Source organism: Ascaphus truei, chromosome 1, assembly GCF_040206685.1.
Source record: "Ascaphus truei isolate aAscTru1 chromosome 1, aAscTru1.hap1, whole genome shotgun sequence".
NCBI classification, from domain to species: Eukaryota; Metazoa; Chordata; class Amphibia; order Anura; family Ascaphidae; genus Ascaphus; species Ascaphus truei.
The window spans coordinates 182,094,030-182,119,029 of record NC_134483.1 but is presented as its reverse complement, the minus strand read 5'-3'; the positions used below and the strand labels follow the sequence as shown (position 1 = coordinate 182,119,029).

At 42.0% G+C, this 25,000-nt stretch overlaps 1 protein-coding gene across 5 annotated transcripts in view; it reads right to left on the bottom strand.

The window, feature by feature from the left end:
* Positions 1-25,000, bottom strand: part of NTRK2 (neurotrophic receptor tyrosine kinase 2) — a 290,024-nt gene that overhangs the window by 53,750 nt on the left and 211,274 nt on the right. For all 5 annotated transcript variants that reach the window (XM_075598957.1, XM_075598964.1, XM_075598969.1 and 2 more), the window contains 2 exons: positions 7,791-7,921; positions 5,684-5,856 (listed from right to left, as the gene is read on the bottom strand). In XM_075598957.1, the coding sequence (XP_075455072.1) occupies positions 5,684-5,856; positions 7,791-7,921 (304 nt within the window). The remainder of the gene's footprint in view (positions 1-5,683; positions 5,857-7,790; positions 7,922-25,000) is intronic.

Genomic DNA, 25,000 nt, shown 5'->3' with positions numbered 1-25,000 from the left:
AATTGTACCTGTCGCCAACTTGCCACCAGTGAAAATAGCACCATCTCACAAAGGTATGGTGGTTGTATTCTTAAAAGTACCATATAAGAATTATTTGTTATAGGAACATAATGATATCACCATTTCACCCTAAAGGAATAGGTCCTTCTGCGTGCAGCAGGTGATGGGGTCACCAGCGGGTGAAGGCATTACATGAACTACTGTACAACAACCACATCTAGTCGATTGGAAGAGTATGTGGCAATTCATGTAGCTACACATGTCACAATGACAGCCAAAGGCAGGTATAGCATCCCACTTTGGGCTATATTCTAAAAAGGGTGTACACAATCTGTAACCTTCCCCCCACACCCCCTTTTGGGATTACTAGGGCTTTAGGGGTTTAACTGTGTGGGCTCATACAGAGTTATGCCCCTTCTCTGTCACATGGTGCTAGGGTGATTTAGCCCCGTTCTGTCTGGATACAGAGACCTCATGCTTGGCTATAAAAAGAGGGGTGAAGCTTCTGGAAGATCAGATTCAGGAGGACCTAAAGAAGAGGGCTCTCATTGTGAATAGTTATGCAAGCCCCTACGTATTGGATAATTTCCCCATCCCTTTTATTGTTTTCAATTAGGGAAAGTACCTTGTGTAGTTAGAGTCCCACCAAGATAGTCTGGTATTACCCCCATAATATTATGAGAGGTAGGCTGTGCCCAGAGAGAGCTTGACAAGCCACATTCCCTAGGTATAGTTAGACCCACCCACAGGCCAATTTATCACTGGCTCTCACTCAGAAGCCACACAGAGGCAGGCCACACTGAGGTGAGAGAGCTGAGCACCAATGGAGTAGTAATAGGCCCGCCAGGGGCTCCATAGATATGAAGCACTACCAGTGCTATAGAGCAGAGGTATTCTATTCGCAGATCAAGCAATACAAAGCCTCAGCACCTCCTAGCAGGCACAGATGGGGGTGGCTAGGGAAGCTCCACACACAGCATTGGCCAAAGGCACTTTACTGGAAATACAAGATGACCTCTATATATTAGCTGTGAGACTGTGCCTACCAGATAATAAAGCTGCTGTTTGAATGAATAAAGTTCCTGGCACCCATCATTGTGTACCAACGCCCAGCCTGCACGAGACCTGCACCCTGAATAAGGTAATGCATCCTCAGCATTACTAACACCGGCACTGATATAAACTCCCTAGAAGCCGGGCAGGGAGGGTTACATATCTATTGGCACTCTATTAACTGTATCAATATTGCACCTTCAAGTGAGAGTTACTGTATCATAGCTTTCGTGTTAACAAGTTAATTGCTGCCTATAAGTATTAAGTCATGCTAAACACTACAGAAAGTATATTTAGTGTTCTTGTGTGTCTCATGCTGCAGTAGTCCTAGAATATAGTAACTAACGTTGTATGTATAGTATGACTTCAGAGAGGCACTATTCAGCGTTACCAACTGTTATGAGAATCGTCTTTCATATTATTGTAGGTTTCCAAGTATTAGATTGTAAGCTCTTCGGGGCAGGGACTTCTTTTGCTAATGTTACTTTTATATCTGAAGAGCTTATTCCCATGTTGTGTTATTTATTATTTCACATGTATTACTGCTGTGAAGTGCTATGTACACTGATTGCGTTATACCAATAAATACATACATACAACTCTAGAAATAAAACATTATAATCAAATGAAAAATTTTAAAGCATTTTACTATACAGCATGTTAAATAGATTTGTTGAGGATATATATTTATTGGGCTCGCTATTTCTATTTAGTTTGTAAGACCAATAAAGTGGCTATTTTGGTTTAGCTTCTAGAACTATTTCTATTTGGTGTTTAATTCGCTAATGTTATTTAGACTGCATACATCCTACATAAGGCATGGCTGGTATTAGGCTGTTTCCAATTCTATTTAGAAACATGTTATGTCTAGTTATCTTGCATACATACTGAACAGAAATAGCAGTTACGATGAGCTATTGGTATTTAGCCTGTATAGCAATACTGTGTAATCTTATTTAGCACAAATGGCCTAAATGTAGATAGCATGAGCAAAGCCAATTCTAATAAATGGGATATCCTTGTTGTATTGTAGTAAAGTGCTGTCCCAGGTAGGTTAAAACTAATTTTAAAGCATTGATATCAATACTAAATTCTAACCAACTGACTGATGCATTCCTTTATTAAAATAATCAGTCACTGGAAAGTTATTTGTAGATGTTAGTATTTTAAGTAATTTTTGACGATCTGAAAATGGGCCTTTGTTTTCAGTTACAATGGTGACCCAGATATTAAGAGGGATGATTGGAAGGTTTGTTGGCTCCACATAAATATTAATCTCACAGCTACATGAAAAATAACTAACGTTAGGTACTTTTACTGGTGTTTTGGTTTTAATGCCAAAATGTGTTAGTGTTCACTTGGTTTTGGGTTTGCTGGAACTCGATTGGTTTTGGATTCGTAAGAAAATCAAAACTTTTTTTAAAATTTCATTTGTTTGTGTCCATGGGATAATAGCGTGATGGAGGTGGGGGTGATGGAGGTGGGGGTGGTGGGAGGGAGGGGGAACATGTGACATGGGCTGGACAGAGTGCCAATGGGGGAGGGGTAGATGACATGGGAGGGAGTAGGAAACATGAGAGGGGAGTGGGTGACATGGTTTCTGGTGTCAGAGGAGGCAGAGCCTGCACAAGACAGAAGCCTCCGATCTACAGTTAACCCCCTGCGGACTCTACAGCTGCACCGGAATAGGTAGGAATTCACAGGTTAAATGTCTAGTCGGTAATTCTAACCCTCCCTCCCTCCTAACCACGACTGACATCCAAAGTTCCCCCTATCCCCAAGCTTCATGGGGGCCATTGAATGGTCAGTGATGAGAGAAAGGGACCTTAGCCTGAATCGGAGGCAAAAACTCAAGGTTTCGATTCTAGCAAAATACAGTATTTGCAGGTTTTGCATACTTTTGGAAGTTCACTCGAAACTGCGGAGAAGCAAATCTCCACAGATTAAAACATCTATGTATGGCTAAAAATGTATACATTTTTTTTCTATTCCATATCCCTTAACATCACACCTTAGTTTTGGTTAGTATTGCAGCACTTTTTTCAAATTTTCGATTTCTTATAATGAATAAACACCATTTTTACATCATTCTGCCAAGGTGACATCTCATGGAATTCTGAACAAGTTAGAATGTTTACAGCTATTTAAAGAGCAATTTCCTGTTATTATGTAATGTAGTACAATATTCAGATGCAATGCCTGGTATTTTAAACCATGACATGCCTTAACTCATTTACTGCAATGCTTTACGAAAAAAGCATTTTTTCATCTTTTTCTATTTTATGAACTTGCCGTGAAATGTATGCAATTTAAGTAAATACTTACATAATTTACAGTCAGGAAAAGAGTCTGCATATGCAGTTTGTGAGCCGCAAGTTTTTATGAAGCCCCTGTAGCCATGGCTGGGTGTGGCTACTATTCTACTCTGTACTCACATATCAGTCCTGGTACCAGCAGGCAGTGTTGGGAGAAATCATGGGTTTTCCACACTCAAGGCAGTACTCTTGAGTGACAGAGGAGGAGGTGGGATCAGGTCTGAGGTTGCCCAATCCTGGGATCAGACCTGGTACCCTCCCCCTGCTGTGCTTAAGGGGGTTGCATCCTAAATTTTAGTTAGTTGGTCTCTACCATTGAGAGAGACAAGGTTCACAACCGGGCTGCTGTGCACTGGCAGGCCCAGGTTTACTTCCTTTCGGGGAAGTGAGTGATTACATATACCCCTGGTCCTACTAGAGGGCTGGGGAAGAGCTAGGAATGCTGCGGGGGCCTTTGACCCGTAGTGCAGGTCCAGGGACCATCTGAAGTCTGAGACTAGAATTGTGACTGCATTGGGCAGAGGTGCCAAGTAACTGCGCTGGGAGCAGAAGAGAATAAACCTGTTCCTGTTTCATTTACCTCCTGCCTGGTGTGCAATATTTCTGGGGGGAGAAGAAGCCGTTCTACTGTTGGAGATTACCTCGTTACATCTGGAGCCTGCCTCAGATGGAGGCGCTGAATACCATAAGCTAAATGTCGGGTATGTACCCCAGAAGCCTGTTCTGCAGTCCCCCCAACCATCGGCGGACAACTCAGCCTTTTGTGAACCTACAGGTAGCATGCACCACACACCTGGTAATGGCAGAATCTCCCTTAGGATGGGGGAAACACCGTTACACCCCTATTAGTAATTACTGAGGTAACATGCTGTTCATTCTGCAAATGATCATTCTCAATAGGGACTCCGTAACGATGCGCAAATTAAAATTGTTTACGGATTTCATACTCCCGAGTGGAAGTTATGCAATAGTTTACATAAATTGTGTAGCTTTCTTGGCAACTTTTCTAAAAAGGAAAGCATGCTTTCAGTGCCATGAGGCATTTCTGTCATGATTTATCAGGCAGACAACGCGATAAGTTGCCCAGAAAGGAGTATAAAATCAACTCTGTTACATCTGTATGTACTGTATTAGTTTTATTAGTAAAACATCAAGGTATTTGGCATTTAAGTAATTCAATTCACCATGAAAATCTTATCTTGCGTTTAAACAAATTTGGGGTCAATATAGATTTATATAGGATTTTGAGAGAAGGGGTTGATTTGTGGTTAATTCATCTGAGTTTACGAGCCTTGTGCAGGTCTTCTTATCTCATTGTGAGTCAAGTAATCGTTCTGCATTGGCTTTCAGCAGAGGTCCATTGTACCTGTCTTTCTCAGCAAGGTACTGTATAGGCCCACTTATGATGTCACTGCTCCGCCAGAGGAAAAGTATTATGATCACAAACCTTAGAAAAGCCCTTATATAACCGTAGACCAGATGTATTTAACCATATAGTGTATGTATGTACAGTGTGAGAACACATACATTTCACAATGGGCCACAAAATATGGCTGTCCTACTTCTATTGAGCGAAGAAGAGCCCCACAATTAATGAGCAGTCACTGAAGGTTTCTTCTCGGCACCTGAGCTGTAAGTAGGGTGACCAGATTGTCAAAAGTAGAAACCAGGGAGACATTCCAAAATGATTTATTAAACAAAAGACATCACTGAAAATAAATATTATAAAGGTATTTGTCTAATAGCGTCCCCCTAATTATGCTGTTTAAGTAATGTATTTCAGTTTTCTAACATGGCACAAACTCTCAAGTACAGTGCATTACTGTATTACATAAAGCTACTACCGGTAATTAGAGTTTACCAATATATTTAAAATGTTTACTTTTAGATATGATCAATCACATAAAAACATGTCTATTTTTACAGTTTTAAGAATTTTAAGCGAGTCTAAAAAGGGAAGAAAGGGAAAAAGGGAAGAGCTCAAAACAAGAACATTTGAAGGAGAATAAGGGGACACCGGGAAGTTTAATGAAAATCCGGGACTGTCCTGGCAAACCGGGACATATAGTCACCCTAGCTATAGCTACTTAAGCAAGTATATTATTATCAGTTAAGTTTTTTTTTACCACCTCCTTGTGCCCTATAGTATCTCACTAAATTTTAGTTTACCCTTCATATAAGGATTAAACATAATATATAGGATTAAACTCCATCGGGGCAGCACATTCTTGGGAACCCATGGGACATCAAAAAGGATACAAAGGCATCTGATAAAACAGTAAAAGAGTTAGCATTAATTTTTCTATGTAACTTACCTAAGAAATTTGTTAAGGTCTCCATGTTTCATATATTCAAAGACCATGATGAGAGGGTCACCTTCCACGCAAACACCATAAAACTTTACAATGTGCTCGTGTTGTAAGTTTGTTAGCAGCTCTGCCTCCCGATGAAAGTCTTTTCGCGCATTGTCACTGGCCTCTTTCAATGTCTGCAAGACAGAATTGATGAGATCACGTCTAGAAATACCGATAAACCTCATCGCTCAAAAATCATCATGCAAAATCATTAGTCATGTTTAACCCTTTTAATATTGATGGACTGATGACTCTCATGCGTGTAAAAGATGGCTGTAAATATGTATTTCTTCCATATGTATATTTCAAATGTGACTGTTATATGTCCATGAAACACAAAAACCAGCCCAGAAAAAAAAAAAAAATATATATCAGAAGCAACAGGAATTACTGTATGTGTTCGCATGTAGTCTTGAAAGCTGTACGAGTTGCTTGGCAACAAGTGAAAGAGCCGGAGAGGCCAACATGAAGGGGAAAATGAAGCCTGTGCCTATAATTTTACATAGAAAAGAACATGATCACGCCCACTCAGCCCATTTTCTTCATATGCTCCATTCAATTAAAATGACGGGTTATGTGATGTTTTATTCTGTTCATGGGCGCAATCCGGGAGAAACATTGGCTTCGGTTTGCAAAAAGAAAGACAGATTTTTGAAAGGAAGGGAAGAGGTAAAATGTGTGTTTTAACTGCCTAGGTGCTAGAATGCGATACAACGAATAGATGACATTATCCATGTATGGGAGCAAATCCGTGGTCCAGGTGCCTCATACAAGTAGTGTTAATATGTCGGATTTAAAAAAGATCTACATGGATTCAACGTTTGGGCATATTTTTAGAGATATTTAAGCAATATGTATGCTATTTAAATAGGAAGTAGTAAATCTTTCTAAAAACCAATTCATTTTTCTTAAAAGTTAGAGAGGAATTGTAATGTTTTAAATAGAAACTAAAAAAAGTACTGTAGTGGTATTCCATGCCCCCTAGTACAATCACACTTTAATCAATGTGCCCCCAATATAGGACCGCAGGGGCACAAGTACAGTATATAGATTTTGCCTAGATATAGTGTAATGATGGTGTATTCATTAACTGTTGTATATGTGTACAGCATGCATTATGTTTATGTATATGTTTATTTATAAAGCGCCACCAATGTATGCAGCGATCTGAAGAATTATCTTTCTTGAGGGGGAGGTAGGGAAGGTGAGTGTTTGGAGTAGTTGCCCCAGGGAGGGTAGTTAAGACCCCATGGGTGGTGGTAGGGGTTAACCCGTTGTTTGTCTTAGCGGTAAGTAAAGCAAAGGAGATTATCTGCTGCACATCATATTATCAAAATACTTTGGATTTTCTAATGCTGAATTTAATGAGCCAAAAAGACGACATTTCGACCTAAAATGGTCTTTTTCAAGTGATGAAATGGCCTTTGCATGGCTATGCCTTACTAGCCACTAATGTAGCCAAGGGGGGTACAGTAGCTTGTGTACTACTAAGGAGTTAATATCATATCGTCTGCAATTTGAAATCTTTTATCCCATTTTCCATCTTGGTTTAGCATATCTGGCCTATGTATGTAATGGCCATTATATACATAGGCGAGAAGATTGGGCTAACGCTAACCCTTCAGTACTGTGGATGAGGATAATACCATATTTTTTTTTAAACATTATTTTTGGGCATTACCAGGTTCCGATAAATATTGAGACTAGATGACTGGTACCAGCATGACTAAATGTGCGGGATTTAGTCATTTTGGTGCTGGTCCCAATATACTTATTGGATGGGCTAAAAAATGTGGTATTTTTCGCAGTACAATGTTGATGACTTGCACCATAAAAATGAAATAAAAAATTGTTTACAATACTGCAGTTTTCCTTAACAGATTTAGATGACTCTAGGCCACTGACTTTTTTTTTCATTTGGAGCAGTGTGTATCTTTTTTTTTAAACCATTGAATAATTTTTACCACCAGTAAATGAACTGTGAACATCAAAGGAATACTCAAAAAGCACCAAACATTAGGAAATGTTAAACTAAACAGTGAAAGCAAGTTCGGAACTGAGACGCTACCTTAACTGCCACCAGGATTTTATCTTCCTCAGGATAGAGGTTATAGCACTCGGCAAGAAATACTTTCCCGAATGCCCCTTCTCCCAATTCTCTCTTCAAGACAATGTTGTGCCTCTTTATATGTTGAACAACTGTGAAAAGAAAATGCAGAGTAAGTGTTAGAGAAAGTGCTGCGTGTGGATGAATATCCTCAAAAAACGAAAGTGGCCCTGGGAGCCGTAGTAAAGCGTAGGTGGAAGGGAGCATGACAGTGCTAGGTGTGGAGTGGATCCGCAGGGGTTAGAGATGCACTGCTTGAAGTGTATGGAGCAGCAGGAGTGGTTGAGAAGGTAGGTGGAGGGGGGTGAGGAATATAGTCACAGGGCAAGGAGAATTCTTGATAGTTTGTTGGAAACAGAGTGCAGAGAACGTCCTGCCTACCCTCCCTTGTTGTTGGAGTTTGAAAGAGTGTTCAAATAAAAAGTAAAAAAGGGGAAAAATGTAAGACAGATAATATGCAAAATCAGAATGGAGGTTACCACTGCTAGGCGGTGGTACTTGACAACGGTGGGTGGGAGGGGGGGTGAGGAGACGTCCTTGGGGGGAGTTGGTCACAACTGGTTGAGATTCTGAAAGTTGATACCCCATGGGCAAGGTCCCAGGAGGGGGTTTATGGTTGTGGTAAATGGGGATGTGCTCACCAAGCAGGTAAGGGGGATGGCTGGTGACTGGCATGGCGTTGTGTATATATTTGAACTTACATGGCTATAAGTTGGCAGGGACCAGTGGTCTGAGGATGTAAACTCCGCATTTAACAATGTTGTAATGTTGATAAATTGCTGTGACGTTTTGCACCCACAGATAAAATAGTCTGTGTGTTTATTGACAGATGGGGAAGTAAAGGGGATGACAGAGTAATGTATCAATGATGCACAAGTCATGAGGGGGCATTCAAATTTACATCTTCCCTAGTAACAGAGCAATGTATTTGATCATTTTTAAGACTAACAGTGAAAGGTCTATACTTTGTTAATGGCAACTGTGTATGGTTTGTATTATAATGCCCAAAAGAAAACCATGTTATATGAATGACATTTATCAGGGGACCATTCTGGTCCAGCCAGGGTTGCCCGAGCAACATTAGAATGCTGTCCCTTGAATGGTAAGTACAGAACAAGAACTGAGGGGTCAGTTGTGACAAAAACAGGAATCACACAGAAAGGCTTACAGTATATAAGTTGGGATGATTGTGTGGATTTGTAAATAAAATGTTTAATGTGCTTTAAAGTTCCAAGTCTTCTTCCTGTATTTCCGTATGAAAGATATCTGTTTCATGGTAAATCTGACCATGGGGAACGCTACAGTATTGTTTTACCATCACTCTTTACTTTGTTGTACTGTAACTTATTTTTACTGGTAATTTATTATACAGACTAATGTACAGTAAGGACCCTCATATATACAGCACGTTAAAACAAATATCATTTTAGTGTAATTCAAGAAGAGGACCTTCGACATTTTCATTGAGGTATTGGGGATGTTATGATTTCTAATGAAGGTAGATAGGTGACAGAAAACTATTTGGAGGGCTGTTGCCGTTGGACAGCAGAAGTGCAGAGTACAGGCATACCCCGGTTTAAGGACACTCACTTTAAGTACACTCACGAGTAAGGATGTTGCCCAATAGGCAAACGGCAGGTCACGCATGCGCCTGTCAGCACGTCCTGAACAGCAATACCGGCCCCCTACCTGTACCGAAGCTGTGCGCAAGCGGGGAGACTATAGAGCCTGTTACAAATGCGTTATTTACCTCAGTTATGCACATATATGACGATTGCAGTACAAAACAAGCATCGATAAGTGGGAAAAGGGTAGTGCTTCACTATAAGTACATTTTCGCTTTACATACATGCTCTGGTCCCATTGCGTATGTATGTTAATGCGAGGTATGCCTGTATACAGTAGTGAACTAATGGATGGAATTCACAAGGACACACGATTGATCTAAATGTCATTGAATGAGGGAACAAAGGGGATCACTTAAAAATTGCTGTGTGCTCAATTTCCAACTGAAGAGTGTTTAGCATCACAACTTCATGCACCTATGAAGTGATTCTTAAAGTCTGTAAAACAGGGCAAAAATACATGTTTTCAGTAGTTAGAATGGGAACAATTTAAAGAGCTCTGCTTAAAATGCAGCGAAGCATTTATACCGGTGCTTATAATGCAATGCGCTTGACTTTCACTCCTAAATCCTGCCAGCCACATTGCATTATAAATAGAGAAAGTTATTCTTAGAACAGGGAAAAGTTGCAGATTTTTGCCCAGTTGTCAGAGAGCCAGATTAAGAAATATTTTGATGAACTATACCAAATGTATTTTAGGGATCATCGTTACCTGTTATTAAAAACATTTGGTAACCTCTATGACAAGCCAGCAAACAAATGCCCTCGTCAATCATAATTAATTGTTTCTAACTATAGTGCATCCAGCTGAAGTTCTAATCAAGGAGCATTCTTTATCACGCTTAGGAAACATATTTCTGTCTGTAGAGCTGTTTATTTGGTTTGGTTAACATGGGACTGAGATTCTGGCAGGCATGGAAGAATAATATCACGAGCACTGAATATGATTAAAGTTATATAAAAAAAACTGTAGACTGAATTCTGACTATTATGTGAAAAAAATATGCAATGAAAATAGAATTTTGACACGCCACTTCCATTGTTATTATTTAATCTCATAGATTCTTTGTAGGAGAACGTTTAACATCAACTAAATTGAAGAGATTAACCATTTTTGGGGGGACTTTTAGTACTCCGACATCCTACGCAGCTGCCACGGACTGATTGTATTAATGTTTGCTTAAACTCATATCATTATACGGAGTCCCATTTAAATCAACTTAATTGTATATCCAGATGTTAAAATAATTTAGGATTTATCATCCTTACTCTCAAAACTTGAATGTGGTATTTAGATTTACAAACATATTGTTTTTTTTAAAGCTACTTGAACCACGAACCTATTAACACGTCAGGTTTTCAAAATGTCTGTAATAATTACGTAACTAACCAATTATTGTATTTGTAATTATAACTAAGGCAACTTGCTTAAATATATATTGGTCCATGATATCTGAGCTTGGGAGAGTCCGGATTTATAACAGTAAGATCTCACGAGCAGGGTCCTCATTACCTCTTTGTATCTGTGTGTGCATGTTGTCCTCACTTTTATGTAACTGTTCATGTTTTTGTGGTGATGTGACAGATGGACTACAGATCCAAGAACCCGGGTTTATTGGCAAATCGGAGCATCCGTAGTCCATCTGTGACATCATCAGGACACCCTACCCAGAAGATCTGAGGCTGAGTTTTGTGGAGAGGCATGCTGAGGATGGAAGGGGAGCTGATCAGGATCGGGATGCAGGACTGAGGAGACAGGTTATGCCTACATTTATGTGCACTTATAAGACACTGGTTGGTAAGTGTGTAGTTTGAAGGTTTATTGTACATGATTTTAATTGATCAAAACGTACTTCACCATAGGAGGTCTTTTTCTGCGCTTCTTATCATTGCTATATATGGCAAATAGAAATATTACTGTATGCTCATTTGCATGTCTTAGACCGGTCTGCAACCCTGCCTTTTACCATTACCACACAGTGCTTCCACTGCAGCAAGGGATTCTGGGAAATGACATTCAAATGAGCAAAAATATCTATCTGTCTGTCTGTCTGTCTGTCTATAGAAATAGATATAGATATAGACCCATTAAGGTCAAACTGGCTGTCTGTAGGTGGGTTTACAGGCTATGCATCTTAACCCTGGCTGTGCTCAAAGCTGTGACCATGCAGCAAGCTAAAGCCTATAGGGAACCATGTTGAATGGTTTTGAAGCAAAAGGTTGCACTGTGTTCTCATTTGCATGTAATTTCCCAGAATCCCTTGCTGCAGTGAAAGTGCTGTGTGCTGGGTGATAATGGTGAAAGGCAGTGTTGCAGACCTGTCTAAGACATGCAAATGAGCATACAGTAATATTTCCATTTGCTATATGCTTTACTGTGGAGGGTTTTTGTCACTTTTGTTAACCCTCCATAACTTAACTAAGTATATCTATATCTATATATGATGGGCAAAATCAGACTCTTATAGAACCTTACATTTCAAAACCATATACAAAGCCAAAACGTTTAAGATTTTCAGAACCTAACCCCAAACACCAGACCAAGAGTCCATCTTTTAAATAATTAAATAATATGTCATATCTTTTAAATAATAAATAATTTGAACAAAAAACAAAACAGCAGGCCAAAAGCCCATCTTTAAGTGCTTCTCGCCATATATTTTTTAATTATGTAACGATTTTTATCTGTTAATTTGAGTTTTGTAAAAATAGTTTTATGATTGTATACCTATTTTAGGCTTTTTTTTTTTTAAATCAATCTTTTTTATTATTGGTAACAATCACATACAGGTATGGGTACAGTAATATCATAAACGCATAGTAACACGTTTAGTAAAATAAAATACTGTGATGCCAATAGGGTTTTCTTGTAGAGGGTAAAGAAGGGAGGGGAAAAAGTGGGGGTGGGGGGAGGGAGACGTACAGAGGGGGGGGGAGGAGGAGGGAGGGTAGGAGGGGTTGGGTTCTTGGGGGTCTCCAACATCCGCGCTTGCCATTTTCTGTGTTGTTTGGGCCTAGTGGCGGCCCAGGCCCTGTGGTCCGTTCCATGGACCTTAAGTATTAAGGAACTGGGGCATTTTTTTATGGATCATCGCTGTAAGTTTTCCATAGACATTATTTTGTCTATCCTTCTAATTACTGTTCTTCACGCAGGGGCATTGGTCTGTTTCCAGGCCGCTGCCACTGAGCACCTGGCCGCTGTCAGAATGGAGGAGACCAATCTGGCTAGTGGGGGGAGAGATCATTAATGGGTTTGCTCAGCACGAAGGTCAAAGGATCCAAGGGGAATAGGATCCCGAGATCCTTCGGAGGAGCGTCTGGATCATGACCCAGAATCTCTGGATCTCCGGACATGACCACCAAATATGGGCCATGTCGCCCTTTTGACCACATCCCCTCCAGCACAGGTCAGGGTTGCCGGGGAAGATCTGGCTCAGCCTAGCCGGGCTCAGGTACCACTGGAATAATATTTTGTAGATGTTCTCTTTTGTTACTGTACAGATTGAGGTTTTTGCGGCCAGCTCCCAAACATCCTCCTATTCTTCCATATCTATTGGTATGTTGAGGTCTTCGGACCACTTTTGTATGTAGTCGTGGGTCGGGGGGTCGGAAGCCGACTCCATCCCCCTGTAAAGCTCTGATATCAGGCCTCTTTGGTAGGCGCTTTTGAGACAAAGAGACTCAAATCTGGTTAGAGGGGGGAATTTGGAGTGTTGGGAGAGAGATAATAGAAAATGCCTAATTTGCAGGAACTTGAACAGATGGAGGTCTTGGGATTGGAATTTGTCTCGGAGTTCCTGAAAGGACAGAATTTCTCCTTTCTTCAGCAGATCGGCCAACAGCCTAATACCTAGACCCTGGAATTGGTCAAATTGTCTTTGAGAGTACCCAGGCGGGAAGTTTGGGTTTCCAAAGATAGGAGTGAGTTGAGAGGGGGAAGCTAACAGGCCGTACTTCCCTTTGCTTTTGAGCCAAACGTCCCACATGCATCTCATTGCCCCCAAGTCTAGCTTCCGCGGTCCCCCCTCTTTTCCTCCCGAGGACCATAAGAGAGCCTGGAGAGGAAGGGGTGCCGCATAATGTGATTCTATTGCGAGCCAGCAGGCAGAGGCCGGGTCGTAATTCCAAACTACAGCTTGCTTCAACTGGGCCGCAAGATAATATCTGACTACATCGGGGCTCCCAACCCCCCCCCCTTGTTTTTGGGGAAAGCATCACCGATCTTGGGACCCTCGGTCTTTTATCATTCCAGATACACTGGGACATTAGAGACTGAATATTTTTCAGGGTCGCTAGTGGGACAGCTATGGGAGGGTTTGAAAAAAGTAGAGTAGTCTCGGAAGGACATTCATTTTGATTGAGACTGTTCTTCCAAACCAGGAGATTTGGAGCTTTTTCCATGTTTCCAGGTCTTTTTTGATCTGGTGGTCAAATAGGGGGGTAGTTATACTGGTACAGGGATTCGAAGGAGTTTGCGATTTTCACTCCAAGATATTTAATGTGGATGTTGCTCCACTTGTATTTATAATTAGATTGTAACAATTTCCACATCGGGTCTGGGAGGGATATATTGAGGGCCTCTGACTTATCCATGTTAACTTTATAGTCAGAGACTGTGCCAAATTGGTGTAATAGTCTTTGGAGGTTAGGTAGGGAGGTATGGGGATCAGCGAGGGTCAGGATCACATCATCGGCGAACAGGGATATTTTGTATTCTTGTTCAGCGATTTGAACTCCCTTTATGCTATTTTCCTCTCTTATTTTAGTTGCCAGGGGTTCAATCGTAAGGGCGAATAGTAGTGGGGGGAGTGGGCAGCCCTGCCTCGTCCCATTTCTGATAGTGATTGGGTCGGAGAAGCCGCCCGAGAGTTTATTCCGCCCGACACACTTTATTCGAGCAAATACCCAGTATGTACCTGGCAGATACCTGGAATGCGCCGCTCCTCACCTCTGACAAGCCCCGTTGCGTTTGCCTTCCCAGCCTGGGTTCATGCCTGGCTGACGGGCGGCTAATCTGTTAAATGATAATGATAAGGATTTAATAGGCTGCAATGCTTCGCGTGTCTACCAGATGGCATAAATTCATGAATTGTAATGCAGTATATATATATATACTGTGCAGTATTGCAGCCAGCGGGAATAAAATGCTTAAATCCCTGCATGGAAAATACCTCAATGCACTCGGGCAGAAAACAGTCACAAACCTCAATACACCCGGGTATACCCGAATTCGTGGGACTAGCCAAGCTCGAATAAAGTGTGTCGCCAGTGTACGCTGTTGGGTTTTGGTAGAGGGCTCTAACCCTCTCTAAAAAGAATATGCCGTGGAAGCCAAACCTCAGCATCGTTTGGTCTAAAAAGGCCCACTTGATTCGGTCGAACGCTTTTTCTGCGTCGAGGCTCAGAATCATTGCTTGGGTTCCTGTGAGATGCACATGGTCAATGATATCCACAATTTTGCGGGTGTTGTCAGAGGCCTGTCTACCTGACACAAAACCAACTTGGTCTACATTGATGAGTCTGGGGAGAATTGGGTTGAGTCTGTTTGCCAGGATATTGCTGTAGATTTTGAGATCGGAATTTAATAGGTAGATTGGTCCATAATTACCACACAAGAGCGGGTCTCTACCTTCCTTGTGGATGATTGCTAGATTTGCTGCAGTAATTGTAGGGGGGATTAAACATATCGAGAAGATAGGGGGATAGAGTCAGCATAAATGCTTTGTAATAAGCGTTGGAGAATCCATCTGGGCCGGGTGTTTTAGCTAGCTTCAGGGAGCCTACTGCTCTGGCTAATTCTTACTGGGATATGTCTTTTTTTAGGTTTTCTAATTCCTCGCTGGAGAGGGAGGGGAGGCTACACCGTTCTAGATATTGAGAGATTATTTTGGGATTACCGGGTCCTGATCTGGGGGGTGGAGGTTATACAGTTCAGAGTAGAAATCTGCAAATTCCTGTGCTATCTCTTTTTCTATATATGATACTTGTCCATTTTTGGTGCGGATTTTGGATATCTGGGATTTAACTCGAATGCCTCTGAGTTTTGCAGCCAGAAGCCTATCCGCCTTGTTGCCCCTATCGTAGAACTTTTGTTTGGTCCATCTCAGTGCTCTCTCTACCTCCTCGAGCTGCGTGTTTTTAAGAGCCGCTCTGGTTTGTGTTAGTTGTTTCAGTATTTTTTTGGACGCTGTGGTTTTGTGCTGGTGTTCCAATTGGGAGATCTTATCTGTGAGCTCTTTTTGAAGCTTGAGTTTCTGTTTTTTCTTATAGGCGGCGATTGAGATTATGGGCCTCCCACAGCATGGCTGGAGCTGAAACAGAGCCCACATTCATTTGGAAGAAAGTTGAGAGTTTTTGTCTGATTATGGTCTCTGTTTCGGGGCAATTAAGCAGGGAATCGTTCAACTTCCATTTGTAGGGGTTATTCTTGACAAAAGGTAGAGAGAGAGTGAGTTCGACCGGGGTGTGATCGGACCATGTAATTGGGCCTATATTCAAGTGGGAGGATGCCTGGAAGATGTTTCGGCTGCCTAGAAAATAGTCGATCCTCGAATAGGACTGATGAGGGATGGAGAAAAAGGTGTAGTCTCTTTGGCCTTGGTGCTGAGCCCTCCATATGTCTATGAGGGAATATTCTTCCATAATTTCCCTAAATTTTTTGACTTTCTTTTGGGATTGGATAGAGTATGGCGTAGGTGGGGTTTTTGGGGAGGGGGTAGTAGTTGGGCTCACAGATTTGTCTTGCTTGTGTGAGGCGACCATGTTAAAGTCCCCTTCTATAATCAGGGATGCGAGGGATTGTTGCTCTAGGGAGTCAAGTAGTTTTTTTATGAACGGGATTTGGTTCTCGTTGGGGCGTAAACGTTAACGAGAGTAACCGGTGTACAGAGAGGGAGCCCTGGAGCACCAGGAATCGCCCGCCTGGGTCAGAGAGGGACTTGGTGAGGGCGAAAGGGACATTATTCCTTATTAGGATGGCTATTCCTCTTTTTTTGCTTGGGGAAGATGCAAAAAATGCTTGGGGAAATTGGGTTTTGAATTTATTTGACGGTGAGGGGGAGTTGAAGTGGGTTTCTTTAATAAATATGATGTCTCCTTTTGATTTTTTTAGTTCCTGTAATACCAGTTTCCTCTTTTTAACTGAGTTGAGACCTTTTACGTTAAGCGAGATTAGTTTTATGGACGACATTTTAAACTGGGCAGGGTTTTCAGAGCCATGGGCTCTGATGCTTTGGATTTCCCATGACAAGGCCTGGACACAGAATGTAGCAGTAGAGGCGTAGGGTATCCCTGCGCACCTTCTTTTTTTGTTGAGGAGGTGGAGACCCATCCAGAGGGGGGGAGGGGAGGGGACAGTGTCCCGGGGGGGGGGGAGGTTGGGTAGTACATTAGGGAGGAGAGAAACATTTGGGCTTTTACATAGCCCTAGAGAAATAACCTTACTCATGAGGGTGAGAAAGGTAGAGGGGGTTAAACACTCCTGGAGAGCCTTCCAGGATGCAGAACATGGATTGGGTCAGAAAAGAGGGCTGAACACCCTCTAAGAGAAAGTAAACAGAAACCACTTTTGGGGGAATCACAGATTATATAACTTTACAACTTTTACAACATTTTCAGATAAGCCATTTAGAAGTTTGTGCTGTGTGTGAGACCCTGGGGGGAGGGAGGGGGAGGGGAGGAGGTGGGGAGGGGAGAGGGAGGGAGGTGGGGGATGGGGTAGGCGGTTGTGGGGGGAGTACAATTAGATTTTTGGTGCATTATTCGAATACAGTATAATAGCATTTCAGAGCTCTATTTACATTATGTGGCAGACAGACATTTCTGGGGCTCAGGTGGCTAGCAGCTCGACCTTGGTTTAACAATATGATCACTGAGAGAGATATCATTGAGTGGCGTTCAGGGCATTGGAGGGATTAGCTTAGTGCTCAGATCTAAGTTTGGGGGTCTAGTGGACAGGGGGGAGGTTGGGGGGAGGGTAGAGGGGGGGGAAGGAACGTGGGGTAGGGAGCGGGGAAATGGGGGGGAAAAGGGGGGGGCTAGGGGGGTTATATATATATATATATATATATATATATATGTGTGTGTGTGTATCAGTATATATTAGCCAGCCTATTAGGGCAAACGCTCACGAAGGAGCGTTAAGCTCATTGGATGGTGATATGTGACATCACTCACTGGCACGAACAGGAACTGTATTTCAATACCGACTTGTACACTTACCGATTACACCTTGATGAAGGGCGTGTTGCCGGAAACGTGTAGGTGCATTGCTGCTACTTAAGGGGTCTGTTATGATCCATTAACTTATAAATATTTTTTATTTTTCTATGTAAGCCTCCTCCTATTTATTGGCAGTACTTTGCCTTTTTTCTACCTTGTTGTTTGCCTATCCCTTTGGGCAGTATCATCATGTCTTCTTAAACCCGCACTATGGACTTCACAGAGAGAACCATGGAATTCACTGAGCTAGTTATGTCAGCTTAAAATAGGACATATAATGTACTTCTATATATGTGCCAGGTAGCACTAGGTACTAGTTCCTTAGTCCTTGTTATAGGATGCTGATAATACACATTACTCATTGGAGTCGTCCTGCAGAGTGCTTATGATGTTATAAGGATACAATTAACCTCTGAAGCACTGGCTGTTAACATATTCAGTACCTTATCCAGGGGCAGGCATAAACCAGCAGTTGGAGTGTCATACCTGGGGAGGGTAATGACCTGGTCACATGTATATGGTGTGATGCATGTTAGTACCTAGACTTACCCTGTTATCGGGCGTGGTTACAAGCCCTTCCCTCTGGGTATATAAGCTGACACTTTACCAAATTGATTAATTAAGTTGTGTGGTATGGGGAGTATCCCTTTCCTCTGCAAGAGGGTAACATCACTTAGGAGGGACTCTTGGGGCCTCAAGCCCCTGGGGTCTGCTCCAGGTAATGGAGATGATGCCATGCTGTCTGTGCAATAAAGATGTCATTGTACCAGCATTAATGTGTGGTAATTGTGAAGGAGAATTGCCTGTGGGGACCATCCTGCTTCCAGCTGGATCCGAAAGGGATGGAGGCGCTGCCCCATGAGAAGGAGAAAACCTGCCCTGTTGCTGCTACCACACAATATCCACAGAGCAACTCAGACCTCCTGTAACAAGCAGGTGAGATACAGCACCAGGGAATCACCAATGTAGTGGCCAGATCTCCCGTGGCAGGGGGGAACATGTGCTACATTTACTTCCCTTCCCTCCATTCCTTGTCAAATGCAAGATAAGATCGTGTTTGCCTTTGTAGCTACTGCATGACATTGGGCACTATTGCTAAGCCTGCTGTCTACAAGCACTCCTAAATCCTTCTCCATCAAGGATGCCTCCAATTTATCCCCATTTAATTTGTAAGTTGGCTATTTACCAAATGTATAACTTTACATGTATCTGTATTAAACCTCATCTACCATTTACCTGCTCAAGTTTCTAGTCTATCCAAGTCCTTCTAGAGAGAAATTATCTCCTGCTCTAATTCTACCACCTTACACAATTTAGTGTAATAAATCATATATATAGTAGTTCAGAAAGGAGCTGCTGGTACCAGTATTGGAAAATATCCTATTAATCCTGAGGTTTTGGTTCCAATAGTGACCTTCCAGTCAGGGGTGCAGGGGTGTCTTTTCTTTATATACATACAGTTTACATGTGTACATGGGAGAATTTAAACATGGCGGAGATACCAGCACCCTTGTAGCTCAGGATGCAGGGGGTCCCTGAGGCTGAAATGAATGCGGTTCAGCTCCGAAAGACCCCCTGCTTCAATACTGGGTTATTATATAAAAGCCAAGTAATCGCCTGTTAGAGGTGCGCAGATAAAGGGATTGATTCTATCTACGCTCACTGCGCGTCTTTTACAGACTGATGCGATCGGTAGGATTCACACCACGGGAGCCCCATTCAGAAGCAGGGACCCCCGCTGTGTTAATCCTGATGGGCCTAGCAAAGTACTCCAGAAGGAATGGGAGGTGGCTGGATGTCTGGGGGATCTGAAAGGGTTACCGGAAGGGGAAACAAGGTTTTGCCTTGAACATGAGGGGTTCGGGAGATAGAGCTCATATTTTACCCATCAGAACCCCACTCCTCTCTAATATGTGATATCTCCATCTGCCTTCAGCCACCTGAAATCCTTTCTCCATGGAGCTATCAGCAAATATACTAAGAGCTCATTTGGTTAAATGAAGTTACTAATCAATCTTCTTCTGCATACACACTTCTTTGTTTTTGGAAAGGGAAGCAAGTAAGCAACCTTATTCTGCAATGCATTTTTGATCTCTACACCAGTTCCAAGGAGATCAATTGAAGATGGAAATGGGTGCCGAACAAAGCCTGTTTTTCCTTGGCCTTTTAAATATGAAACTAACGTAAAATCAAAATCCCCACTATTTTCTTTGAGGTACAATTTATTGCACACACTTGCATATATATATATATATATATATATATATATATATATATATATATATATATATATATATATATATATATACAAGTATATATATATTATATATATATATATATATATATATACACTATGCTTTTGTATCACTGAATATTAAGATTTACAGAGCACCATAAAGTTACTAATATCACACCCTTTGTGGTTTAAGAGCTACAATTAATTCAACTATTAAAATGACTAAATCCTGGTTAGTGTGCAGAAGAATCAAGTCTAGCCAAAAGTGTGTCATGCTTATAAGGAGAGAAATTGGGAAGTTGGCAGAGTTGACTAATTAGTATCAATTAATTTTATGATGATGGTGGAAACATATGTATTATGTTCTATAGAAGCCTAATAGATGTCACAGTAAATCATACTAACCTCTGTTTCTTATATACATTTCATTTGAGAATAGAGCTAAGTTTTAATCTATACCGAATGTGTGATTCGACATAAATGTCCCTCTGGGGTCTCTTTAGACATGGTATTTTCAGGGCATCAAGACCTTTTTCCTGCCGATCCTAAATCTATCTACAGTTTTATAGGCACACAACAAAATTAGTATAACAAATTTATGTCAAGAAACATTGAAACAAATCAGGACAGTTTGTGGAGGAATTGAACATTGCATGGCAGACCCTTCTAATAACTTCGGAAAATGGAAGTTATTCTGAAGTGATAAAAGGCATCTCCTGCTAATCATTCAGGTGAGACAACAAAGCTCATTACTTAAACACTTTATGACTGCTCTATCCAGCTCTTTTATTAAAAGATAGTAGAGCGTGAAAGCCTCGGAGTAAAACTGTCTCGATTGAGTTTTTTATTATTTTAAATAGTTTAAAACAGCAATCCATTTTTTTATTTTTTTTTAGGGTTATAAGTTTGAAGCAGGTGGTTTCCGGAGCTGAAACACGTTAATTTCAGCTCTGGGGACCCCCTGATTCCCAAGATACTATAGGGGGTGCTAGTAGCAGCTCTGGCTGTGCTATGTGGGGCTATCACAATGACAGATTTAAAGCTCCCGCGTCATGCAGGCCAATAAGAAGCCATGACATCACCCCTTGCGGATTCCTATTGGCCCAGGTGACTGAGACATTTAATCCTGCGAAGCTGCTATAGGCACCCTCTACAGAGGTAAGTATCTCAAGGACCAGGTGGTCTACGGAGCTGAAATAAAACCGGTTCAGCTCTGGGGACCACCTGCTTCCCACCTAGAGGGAATTGTAATATTCTTTTTTGGATGACCAGTAATGCAATTGTAAATATTCTGAAAAAGGAATGGGAGCTGTGTAGCCTTGGAAACTCAAGTATCACATCTGTCCTCTGCTGGTTGTTCAAATGGATCACACACTACAAATAATCCCATTTCCTAATAAAATCAATTACCAGTGATGTTTGCACATTTTTAAAGTCCCATAAATTCCAGTGATAAATCTACCAATTTAATGGGTTGTTAACCATTGGAATTTAACACTGAGATATATGTGTGTACTATCTATTGTCTCTATTCCGTAAGTAATATCTTACATGAAACAGGAAAAAATATATAAAATTAGTAGACATAGAAACTCTGTATTAAAAATGAATCATTGTGGTCTTGATAATAAATGAGAAAATGTGAATCTTTGCAAATGTTCTTCCTGCTTTACTATTTAGGTTTCTCCTGGTATTGTAAATGTAGACACATTTTTCTCGAGGAGCCACAAGTGACTGTATAACAACTGGCCAGACATCTGCTAGTAGAGACCATTCACCCTGTAGCCATAATAATATTTCCCATCGATAAAACTTAGGATAAATTATCTGTTTTGTTATACTGAAATCTGGTAACCAACAATATGTTTTTTCGTACACTAAAAGCTATTATTTACCGTCATTTTTCTCTTCCATATATCTGGAAAAAATATAATTATATGTGCTTAGTGAAACCACTACTGACCACATGAGATAACAGGTTTGCTAGTTAAACTATAGTATTTTGAAAATGACAATTTTATTATAGTCACTATATTTGAACCATAATTGTGATGAATGTAATATAAGTTTACAAGTGGAGATGTGTAGACTATTGTACATCAACAAAAACATGGCAGCGCATGTCACAGAAAATGGTGAGGTGAATGTTGGCTTGGACTTCAGTTATAGAGCTGGAGGGAACACCGAAGTGCATAGCAAACCAATCACGATGGAGCAATAACTGTGAAGGGTTCTGCTCCCGGCCAAAGAGATCACAGAAATAAAAACAATGTTTTGTAGATTTCAGTTTTCAATGTCAGGCTATAGTTAGATGACCTTGTACAAGGATAATGATGATGGTGACATCACGAAATTCATTTTAAAAATCTGCACAGTTGTTAGCAACCTGCTGTAGACATACAGTACAACTTCTAGCAATATGTAACTGTTGGCGTAAATTCTTAAAAAATATACAATCATTTACAACAAAGGCAATGATGTAATTTGTTCTATAGCTGCCCATGTATTAGGAATTAGAGTAGACAAACAGAAATGATTAATCTCCACAAAATTAACTGTAGGTTGGTTTTAAGGCTGATTCCTAATACATATAGGCACGTATTTACTAAGTAAGCAGGGCGTTCCATAAGACACCTGGCACAGGAAAACACCTTCCGGCCTATTCACTTGAATGGGCCAAAAGGTGTCTTTCAGCACCAAGTGCTTTATTGCATAGCACTGCTTATTACCATATTATTTTCAATTAATCATAATTTATGTATAAGAATGGGCAGACAATAATACACATCCGGTATACAATGCTGAACAGATGCCATGGGAATGTTTTTTTTTCTGAGATGAGCTCACAATCTGTTGGATATACAACAATATATGATACAATGGCTTTGTTTCAATGAAGTTAAGGCCTTATAATATTTTGGGCTTCTTATTCACTCTGCAGCGTTAAAGTGAGAGCTTAGAATCATTATATTTCTGGAATGTGTGGCTTTGTACTTTGGCATCCATAGGATTTATTGCAGGGGTTGTTTTTGGTAGAGAAAGATGATACATTTTAGTTTATGATTGGAGATGGATGAAATAGGTTTATGGAAACGATGGATGAGGTGACTGTTTTGGGTAAAGAATCATTTAAAGTATTTCTGCCTCGGGACATGATAAAGTAAACACCCCATACCAAAATGTACAAAAATGTTGAAGACCATACCACTGAAATCTGTATACAGTCTATGTTATGGATGTGTGTGCAATGCATTCATATTGTCTCTGCTAAAGGGTGAAAATATGTGGAAAGAATAAGATCTATAATGTACATCAATGAGATGTTGATACCAGTCGATTGTATAGTTTAGGTGAACTTCAAATCCTTAGAGCAGTGTTTCTGAACCAGGGTTCCACGGAACCCTGGGGCTCCGTGGAGCAGTTCTAGGGGTTCCGCCGAGCCGCCCGCACTCACTGCGGCCCGGCGACGGATTTCCTGGCTCACCCTCCTCCCTTGAAGCCTGCTCTAGGAGTCCGGCACATCCGGTGCCTGCTGCTGCAGAGCGCGTGCAGTCTTCCCGCTTCCTACCCGCTGCTGCCGCCGCCTCCTTCTGCCCGCTGCTGCCGCCGCCTTCTGCCTGCTGCTGCCGCCTGAGGTGAGGAGATGATCCCTGGTGGTGGCGGCTGCTCCGGGGAGGCTGATGTGAGATGCATGTGAGATGCAGGGGGGCTGATGTGAGATGCAGGGGGGATTGTGAGATGCAGGGAGGGCTGATATGAGATGCAGGAGGGATTGTGAGATGCAGGGAGGGCTTTTGTGAGATCCTTGGGGTGCTGATATGAGATGCAGGGGGTGCTGATGTGAGATTCCGGGGTTTACTGTGAGATGCAGGGAGGGCTTCTGTGAGATGCAGGGGGGTCGATGTGAGATGTAGGGGGGTTTGATGTGAGATTCCGGGGTTTATTGTGAGATGCAGGGAGGGCTGATGTGAGATGCAGGGAGGGCTGATGTGAGATGCAGGGAGGGCTGATGTGAGATGCAGGGGGGTGCTGATGTGAGAGGCAGGGGGGTGCTGATGTGAGAGGCAGGGGGTGCTGATGTGAGATTCCGGGGTTTATTGTGAGATGCAGGGAGGGCTGATGTGAGATGCAGGGGGGTGCTGATGTGAGATGCAGGGGGGGCTGATGTGAGATGTAGGGGGGGCTGATGTGAGATGCAGGGGGCTTATGTGAGATGCAGGGAGGGCTGATGTGAGATGTAGGGGGGGCTGATGTGAGATGTAGGGGGCTGATGTGAGATGCAGGGATGGCTGATGTGAGATGCAGGGATGGCTGATGTGAGATGCAGGGGGGTGCTGATGTGAGATGCAGGGGGGGCTGATGTGAGATGTAGGGGGGGGGCTGATGTGAGATGCAGGGGGCTTATGTGAGATGCAGGGAGGGCTGATGTGAGATGCGGGGGTGGCTGATGTGAGATGCAGGGGGTGGGTATATGGGTGCTGGGGGATGAAGTGTGCTAGGGGAGATATGATGATGATTTTACCCGTGCGGCTCGATTTGAAAAAAAATATGTATGTGGTTGGGGGGTGGGGGGGAGTGTCTTTTAAAAATGTATTGAGGTGGTGGGGTCTTTTTAATATGTATTGTCGGGGAAATTTTTAATATGTATTGGCAGGGGTGGTATTTTTATTATATATTGCGGGGTGGGGTTACATGTATTTAGGGGGTGGGTTTTTTGGTATGTATTTTGTGGGGGGATAGAGTGAGTGGGGTAATTGATGGAAGGTAGGGGCGAGTGAGAGGAGAGGGGGGGAGTGAGTGAAGAAAAAAGGGAGTAAGAGACGCAGGAGTGATAAATACATGCAAGGCGGGAGGGTGGGAGAGTGAGTGATACGGACGGGAGAGAAAAATACATGGGTAGAGGGTGGGAAATAGAGGGGGCTTGTGAGGTGTGAAATGAACCTAAGGCCGCGCTTATAGTGCCGGCGACACTGACGTCATGCTGCGGTCGCTGAAAAAATCAAATTGAAGTGACTTCCAGCGATCGCGACCAAGCCGTAGTGCCGTCATGTCGCTCCTACTATAAGCGCACGCGATGACATCAATGCATT